Consider the following 9,471-nt stretch of genomic DNA (forward strand, 5'->3'; position numbering starts at 1 on the left):
TCAGGGCTTCATGCCAACATGCAGCCTAGTAAAACTCCTACCTGCTTGAACTCCTCCGTGTCTTTGGTAACTGAGAAATGAATTTAGAAATGAAGATGGTTATACTTTACCCTTCTCCACAGCTTCATGATTATGGGTAAGAATTTTCTGGAAAGATGTTTTTTTTTCAGTCAGGTTAATTATTAACCTTAATTGAGACTGTACACGCAGTCGTGTTTTGAGGTTGAAGTATGCTAATGTGCCAGTGAGCAGCAGCCCTTCATAAACTGATACAGACGTTCAGTACTCCTCACCCACCCACCACTCTCCCACCTCAGCCTGGGACCAGGACTCACGTCAGGGAGCTGTATTCCTGTTTTCTTCTACTTTCATGGTTTCGAGTCTTATGGTCTTTCATCCATTTTCAGTTAAATGGTACAGCCGCTGTGGAAAACAGTGTGGCAGCTCTTCAAAAAATTAAAAATAGAATTACCATATGATCCTGTGGTCCCACTTCTGAGACTATATCCAAAGGAAACAAAATACTAACTCAGAGATATCTGCACCCCTGTGTTCATAGCAGTATTATTTACAATAGCCAAGACATGGAACCCACCTAAGTATCCACCTACAGATGAATAGGTAAAGAAGCTGTGTATACACACACACACACACATACATACATACAACAGAATATTATTCGGTCATAAAAAATGAGGAAATCCTGCCATTTGTGACAATATGGATGGACCTTGAAGGCATGATGCTAAATGAAATAAATTAGACAGAGAAAGATAAATACTGCATGATCTTACTTACATGTGGTATCTTTAAAAAAAAGAAGAAGAAGAAGAAAAGAAAAACTCATAGAAAAAGAGACCAAAAGAGATCAGATTTGTGGTTATCAGAATTGGAGGGTGTGAGAAGGGGAAATTGGAGGAAGGCTGTCAAAAAGTACAAACGTTTAGTTATAAGATAATTACTAGGAATGCAGTCTACAACGTGATGACTGCAATTAGCAGAGCTCAAGGATATAATAGGGAAGTTAACAGAGTAAATCCTAAGAGTTCTCATCACAGTTTTTTCCCCTTTTTTTTTTGTTGTATCTATATGAAAAAGTGGGTGTTAGCTGAACCTTTTGTGGCAGTCATTTCACGATAAATGTAAATCAGACCATCATGACATGAGTCTTAAAATTATAAAGTGATAATATGTCAATTATTTCTCAGTAAAACTGGAAACAAACAAAATAAAAGATAGAAAAATAGATAAGCTATTAAAAAGGATTGACAATCAATATATTCTGAGTCTTCACCAAAATAAATATACTCTGTTATTGGTAAGAGTTTGTTGCGGTTAGGTTTCATTGATTGAAGCATTTGAGGCCTCTTAAAAAATAAGACACACAAATCTTCTCATCCATAATCAAAACAAAAAATGTTCCGTAATCAGTCCATTTGGGGGATCAAGATGTCAGTATTCATCCTTTACTTTTAACTTTGCTGAGAAGAAATCATCCAGGAGGAAAAAAAGGGTCACTCTATCTGCACAGTCACTTAATTCTACTCCCTGGGCCCAGAATGCAACTCAACACAGACAATGTTGGGCTAACTCTTAAATTCCGCCTGCTTCCCCTCCTTTGCAAGTCAGTTTCTCCCTCCACCACCCACAGTCTGTTCACCTGTTATTTTCAAGTTCCTTGTTGCCCTAAATTCTGCTGCATTTTGGCAAGCTGCATGCTGCCTGCATTTTTATTGTCCAGAACTCTTCCTTTACCCTGTTTATTTTGACACTGCAAACGGAAAGTGACAACCTGTAACTGTGGGCGCGAAGCATCAACTGAGTGAAGTTATAAAAAAAAAAAAGCTGTTTCTGGCATTTTTATCAAGTGCTTATTTAATAAATGTTATCTACTGTTTTTACTTCTAGTTTGATCGGGAATTCATCTATAATTAGGCTACTGTTGTATGCACAATTCAGCAATTTATCTCCTAACACTCTTGCATACGTAGTACAGCTTAATTTTGTATGTATTTGCGTCAAGACTGTAACTGCTTTGGAGGGGGTCATGCCTTCCATTTCTCTGCATGCCCTAAGTAGAAACCATGAAAATGGTCCCAACAACAGTATATTAAGCTGTTACATCATTACAGCTTTCCTCTAGGACTGGATCGTCATACCATTAAAAAGAAGAAACAAATGAAACTCACACTGTTTCTAGAGGCAGATTCAAATTCTGATGCTGTCATCTCAAAACCAGTTCTCTCGACCACCGCGATAAATATCTAAACTGCCCATCGCAGTGCCTTGTGTAGCCATCACCAATAAAGGCTGTTGTTTCTGAACGTCTTGTTCAATTCTTCTCCCCTGCAGATGGACCCCCATGAGAACATCTTACTGAGCACTCTCGAGATAAAGAATGAAATGGCCACCTCCGAGGCCGTGATAGGACTCGGAGACCCCAGGAGCACCATGCTGGCCTACGATGCCTCCAGCATTCAGTATCGGAAAGCCGGGTTGCCCAGGCATAGTTTTGGCCGCAATGCCCTGGAGCGGCACGTGGCCCAGAAGAAGAGCCGCCTGCGGAGACGCGCCTCCCAGCTGAAAATCACCATCCCCGACTTGACTGATGTGAACGCCATAGACCGGTGGTCCCGCATCTTCTTCCCGGTGGTTTTCTCCTTCTTCAACATCGTCTATTGGCTTTATTATGTGAACTAAAACATGGTCTTCCGTGGGAAGCAAGGACTAGACTCCTCCTTAAACCAGTTGTCCAGCCTGACGTAGAACGTGGAAAACACATCAATCCAGGACAAAAGTGATGCTAAAATACCTTAGTTGCTGGCCTATCCTGTGGTCCATTTCATACCATTTGGGTTGCTTCTGCTAAGTCATGGAGACACTAAGGTCCTTGTGGTTTTCCAGTTAAAAGATGCGAGCGATTTGTACACGTGCTGGCAAGACTGAGTCTGAGTGTTCCAGCTTATCTGCTTAGTCCGCAGCCTGTACCAAGGGGAATCACTGAGAAGATATTCTAGAAGGCTTAGTAGCATCCTCAGCCATTTTGCTGAGAAGTGGTCGTACCCAGAGACTCCGCATCTTCATCCCCCAAGGTTGGCACGCTCTTGAGATGGCTCTGTGCGTGTGGAGCATGGTCTGCAGTGCCATGCAGACATGCTTACTGAAGATGGTCTGTGCCTGTCTTATTAAGTTAATTCCCTCCGGATTCTAGAAGGTTCTTGTGTAGTTCAAACAGGATAGGGAGAGTCAAGACAGAGACTCAGTAAACCTGTTTGGCCAGTCTCTAATTTGCTTGAGAATGAGACTCAACTACAACGTCTTCCATTTTGACATTTAGAGATGGGGAGACTCCTGAACATTGTCACACGTGGTAGCCAAAGACATTTTTCTAAAAGGCTATTTCCTAGGCGGTTAAAATGAGAGTTAATAACCCAGTGCAGAGTGGAATTCCAGAAGCGACTGTTGTGACAAAATTAAAGCAAGGGAGCAACATGACCCTTATCAACCCCTTGCAGCATCTGGCCTGCGCTAGTGCATTCAGTGGCAGAAGGGAGCGAGAGAGAGGGCTTTTTCCTCCAAATGCACAAGCTTCTGACAGCGGCTTTTCTAGTTTATCTCATCAAAAGACAGCCCTAAAATAGAAAAGTTAGCAGAATTAGAAGTATCTTAGGTTACACTGGGAGTCGTTCAAATATGTGAATACACAGCACAGACAAAGCTAGCAAGCAGGAGGCGTCTCAGTCTGAGCTCTCTCTGCAACATTTTCCTACAGTTTATTTCTGAATTTAATAGGATATTTCTAAAGAAGGATTTGTTTGTTTCTTTAGAGGATTCCTGGTCTTTTCCAGTTTTTCATGCGTCTGAAATTCTGATTATATTCTTAGGAGACAGGTAAAGTAAGGCTTTGGAGAGACTGAGAGAACCATCTTTCCTCATAGGCAGTGACGTTCACCTGTATTATCTTTCATAGCAAACAGGACTGCAGAGATTATGTGCACAAGTGGAGTTAGTTTGTGAGTTTGTCGGGTCTGATTTTTTAAGAGTGCTTTCATTGTGTGTGTTGCAATCTGCCTAATCAAAAAAAAGGAAAAGTCATGGAAAATAGGATAACAGCAAAGCCACATTAGCGCGATGAACGTTCTGAGCCTCAGTTGATACTGCAGAAAAATACATAGCTGATGATCAGGCAGGCACGAGGTGGTGTTTTGACTCAACTTTTCAATTATGTCATTGTGCATCTTTCTATACTGATTGGACATACGCGTTCGTATGTTGGACAGGAAAGAGAATAAGCTAGTATATTTTATTTCTGTCAATGTGAGGTTCATATTTGCCTTTCTTGGAGAAAATAGTGAATTGCTCATTTTTCCTGGAAGTTTGATTTGATTGAACTTTTTCTTGGAGGGTGACTTTGCTATTTCTATTTACAAAACAAACAAAAAAACCGCTTCTTTTCAGAGTAACACCCCTAACTGTGCATAGTAGCCAAGGCCAGTATCTGCCTGTGGATGAAATGTATGTTTTCTTCCCCTGGTGATTCAGCAGTTTGGAATATGATAGAGTCCTGCTGCCTTTCTACTCCCACTATCAGAGAAAAAAAAAAAAAAGGATTTAGCATCCAGCTTTCTGAATTTGCCCCCAAGATGGGAAGATATTTTTTTTTCACCAGCATAGGAAACTCTGGCCCTTATTCTTTGATTATACACTTGAACACCTCTGAGTATGATCTTTGGGCAGAATCCAACTGGCATTCTGCCCCTGGGCTCAGAGCAGAGATTCCTCAAGTTTCTCCAGGGACACACTTTTCCTTGGGCAATCATTTTGGAACATCACACTAATAAAAGTGCCTGCCCCTTGTTGCCAGGGGTTAAAGTTTGAGTAGCATATATCAGGAAGGAGCAAATTCATAACTCAGGTGCACAACTCCAAAATGCCATTCTGGAAAGGTTTTTCTAGAGATAACCCAGAGCTCAAGTCTAGAAGTGGGCTCTGATTTGCAATTATCATAAAAGCCATACAAATCCTTGATGTCGTCATTTATGGTTAACCACACAAAGTTGATGTCCAAGGAAGGCAACGGAGAAATCTAGATCAAAGTGCAGAGGTGCAGCTTCGCAGCATGAGCCTCAAAAGCATATGACCGGCGATTCATTTCTGCTTGTAGTGATAAGAAGATTCTAGGGAGAAGGAGCAAAGATAGGACCCTGGAACAGATGTCCTAGAGCGAAATCCACATATTGGCATTCAATAACCACGTAGGTAGAAAAAACTGACTCATCCTGCCCAGAGATGACAGTAGACATAGAACTTATTCTTAAACTCTATTTTTATTGTAGTTGAATTGGCTTGTAGTCACCAAATTGGGGGAGGGCCAGGGAGGGGTGCTAGATCTTTTAAGTCTTCAAAAAGACCAGTCAGCTTGATACCCAGTGGTTACATTTAAGGACCACAAAAGTGTGTCTTGGCCGTTCTGAGATGGTGTAACTATCAGTTTATACATAGATGTATAGTTTTTCTTTTCATTATAAAACAGCCAGATAGCCAGCAATTAAGGTGTTTTTTCATCTTTGTGAAATTCATAGGCAAATTCTGACTCTAAAATGCACAGTCTAAATGAAATCCTTGATCTCAATCTGTATATATATATTGTACATGACTGCTAGTAGGTATGAAATGCATTTGCAGAATCGAAAACTCATGCAACATACTCATGTGTTTGCATAAGGAATGTTACAATTCTTTCTACTGCAATTTAATAACAGGGGAAAAGACTTAAGCAGTGCCATCTAGACCTTTTCTCATTTCTTCAAAAGCAGTGCTAAGTGAAAATAACAATAATAATAAAAACGGTAGAAACCAAAAGACTTTACATTCTAGCATTAGGAACACACACACACACACACACACACACAAAACCTGTCAGCTTACAAAAGCACAACACATAGAGAAAGTTCAGCGGAATGCGGAATGGGGAGATGAATTATGTTTCTTTTAAGCAAGACCTGCATTAAATTGGCGACGAAGACAATTTCCATTTTCAATAGGTAACTGCATTCCAGTTTTATGATTCAATTCTTACTCAACCACAAAAACAGCCAACAAACGACAGGTCTTACAACATATCTACGTGTATATATGTGTATATATAGATCCGTATAAACATACATATATATGCATTCATATGTTGGGAAACAAAAGGAGTAAGCTAATATGTTTTATTTCCTTTCCTTCCTTAAACCAGTAGATAAATATTTTTAATTTGGCAACCAACAGATCAACATACTGAAACAAGTGATACAGGGTACTGAGCACTTCTCTATCAGCAAATCGATGCCTACCGTTCTTGGGAACCACTGCACAGTCGGACACTAATAGTACTGTACCTCAGAACATGAGACCAACTAGTTCTCTCATCGCTTGTCTACCTGTTCTCTTTTTCAAGGAAACAAATAGCATTGTCTGTTGGTGATTGAAAAACAGAAATGTCTTAAGAAAACAAAAATGATAATAATAAAAAAAAAATTCCTCCTCGGAGGAGGGAAAAAAAAAATTATGAAACCCCACCATGTTGGTTAGGGCAAATACTCTCAACTGTAGCAATCATGCCATTTTGCTAAGTGTACAGAGTACGTGTAATGTGCGCAACCATAACTTTCACTGGGCGTGTGTAAATACTGAAACAGATTTCTTAAATATTTTTAACTCCTAATTTGTATTTTATGGTAAGGCAACGTGCTTATTCTGTTTATGGCTTAATTTGATGTGTTATTATGTAAATAACTAAACATGCTGTAAATGAATAGTCAATAGATAACAAATAATGATTTTAGTTTTTTTTCCCCTTGATTTGTATTTATTTTTTACTAAGTACGGTTACTGCTGTGCCCCAGCAGAGTCATTTAAACACCCTTTTGCATAGATGGTTTGCGATCCCAGACAGAAGGGTTTCTATTTGCTATCACACACACACTGACACACAGACACACACTCAAAGACTTCCACTTGGCTGCTCAGTCCTCCCACTCTTGCCCCCTCCGTGGGAAATACTGTAGTGTTCATGTTGTCAAAGTGACACCCAAGAGAGAGCCTTAGAAATGGCAACTGGGAAAAGCAGGAATGAGCATTGCTCGCTTGATAGAGATTTTTATATGTAAGTATTCAAGAAACCAAAGGTCATAAATCTCAGTGTTCAAAGAATGGGAGTTGATACTGATGACACTACAGGAACTAAAAATGCTTATTATTCATACGTACTCCAGAAATGTGTTCCACACAATCCATAGGGAAAGCTCTTTCTTTTTAATAGTAGCCTTTTTGTCCTTAGATAGTATTATTCCTTTCAACCAAAGACTCCAGAATTAAAAAACAAAAAAAAAAAAAAAAAAAGGAAAAAGGAGGGGAAATGGGGGGGAGGGGGGGAGACACTGCTTCACACAAAAGGTTTAAAAAACATTTTTCAAATACACTAGGAACATTGTAAAAACAAAATATGGTAAGGAGCCAACAGAATGCTAATTAAGATACTGCCCTAAAGAAATCATTTAAGAAAAAAAAAAGCACTCTACAATATCTATTAGCTATTTGGAAATTGAAGTAAAACATCTCTGTAGATATATAGATACAGATACAAAATGCTGACATCAGATTTTAACTTGCTTCGAAAATTTGTTTTGCGATAAAGATAAATATGATCCAAAAGAGAAGAAAAGTGAAACTTTTGTGTTTTTTAACTTTCAAGCCAAATAGCTCTCTCCTGTCACATTTCCAGTAATCGGACGCCCACGTGTGTGTCCTGGCACATTCTGAAGCAAGTTGACAGTTCCACCAGCTTGTATCTTTCTCTCTTTAGTTTAGTAATCTGACTTCACCTATGGTCATTTTAAACACATGAATTCAAACAAAGTTGAAAATAATTTAAATTCCATAATATTTTTTTAAAATTTTATTTGCATGGGTGTTTAAATAGTTCTGTTACCATGACTGTCCCTGCACAGTTCTGAACTGTCCTTTTATAAAAGTGACATTCTAGTTTCTTCACAATGTAGTGATTATCAGCCTTACTAATTACCTTGTAGCCTTTGTTAATATGCACATAATGCACATTTTCCAGTGGCTAGAAAATGCAAAACACCCGTGGGTATCATTGCATCTACCTTCATGTCTTTCTAAAAACAGGACTACAAAAATCTCTGGGATACGTGAGGTAGTATCAAATGAGGATTATCAATGAGTAGCACATAAGAATTATTTTCTTGAATTTAAACTTACTACAACCAGTTTCAGCATGTAAATATATAATAATGTTGGCTAGTGTGTAATTCTTGAACTAAGAAGTATAAATAAAACTTTAAAAGATGTGTGTATGTGTGATTTCATTGGGCTCAGAAATTTTTTGATCTGTTAATATGAGTTTGTAGAATGTAGCTTTTGCGTCAAGCAATGAAAAATTTAGGAGCTCGGGATCTGCGGTGGGACCGACTTGAGTTTGAGCTGTGACTTGTCACCTGTCAGGTGTATGATTGTGCATCTACTTAAAACATCCGACTCTCAGTTTTCTTATCTGAAGTAAAGATACCATTGTACCTCCTTCGTAGGTTGTTACACGGATGAAATGAAATAATCCATAAGAAATCCTTAGTGTGGTCCAAGATACATGTTAAGTGATGTGTCAACAGTACGCGCTATTGTTGCTGTTGTTAATTATAAGCACTGCAAGACTAGTCAGGATGTGTAACACAAATTCTATTGTGAATCTAAAAGTTCATAGTAATTATTGAATGTTCTTAGGTATTTTATATTAAGACTAATTAATGAAGAACTTGGCTTCAGTCAGGAAAACACGATGAACATAATGTACTCAGTCATATAACATTCACCATGTATCTGCTGAAGACATTACCCTAAGTACTTGACAGATTGAATATTTATTTAGTCCTTGCCATATTCCTAAAAGTAGAGGAAACTCAAGATCAGAAAGAGTAAGTGCCTCATCCATCAGAGTGGAAGAACTTGGATTCTTACCCAGGCTGGACTCATGCCCCCCAAATCCTTACAAGTTCTTTCCACATCATCATCAAAAGTGCATGACTAGATGTGTTCAATTCTCATTCATTTTGGCCATTTCCTAAGAAACATTTGCTGAGAGCCTGCCATCTGCCAGTCCTTGTGCTGGTGCTGGGATAACAGAGTTTAGGCTCACGAGACCCCCGCCCTCTTGGATCATAGGGCAGCTCTCCCACGCACCCGAACTCCTGAGGCCAGCGAGTTAGTTGGTGATCAGCCTAGTGTCTTTCACTCTTAATGACTTTAGAATGTCCAAACAGCACCCCACAGACTGGCAACCCAAGCAAGGCAGCCTGTCGGGACAAAATTGTCCAATAACATCATGATTAAAAGGAGCTATGGCTACAAGGAGTGACACCACTGAAAAAGACTCACCTATGGTAAAGACTCAGCTCTTGTCAGCATGCA

General features: G+C 39.2%; 1 protein-coding gene across 1 annotated transcript in view; it reads left to right on the forward strand.

Annotated features, from left to right (window-relative positions):
* The window catches only part of GABRB2 (gamma-aminobutyric acid type A receptor subunit beta2), a 206,778-nt gene extending 198,421 nt beyond the window's left edge, over positions 1-8,357 (forward strand). The window contains 1 exon segment of the mRNA XM_032465143.1: positions 2,353-8,357. Within this exon segment, the coding sequence (XP_032321034.1) occupies positions 2,353-2,700 (348 nt within the window). The 3' untranslated portion in view covers positions 2,701-8,357.
* The last annotated feature ends 1,114 nt before the right edge of the window (positions 8,358-9,471 follow it).

The sequence above is a fragment of the Camelus ferus genome, chromosome 22, assembly GCF_009834535.1.
Source record: "Camelus ferus isolate YT-003-E chromosome 22, BCGSAC_Cfer_1.0, whole genome shotgun sequence".
Lineage (NCBI taxonomy): Eukaryota > Metazoa > Chordata > Mammalia > Artiodactyla > Camelidae > Camelus > Camelus ferus.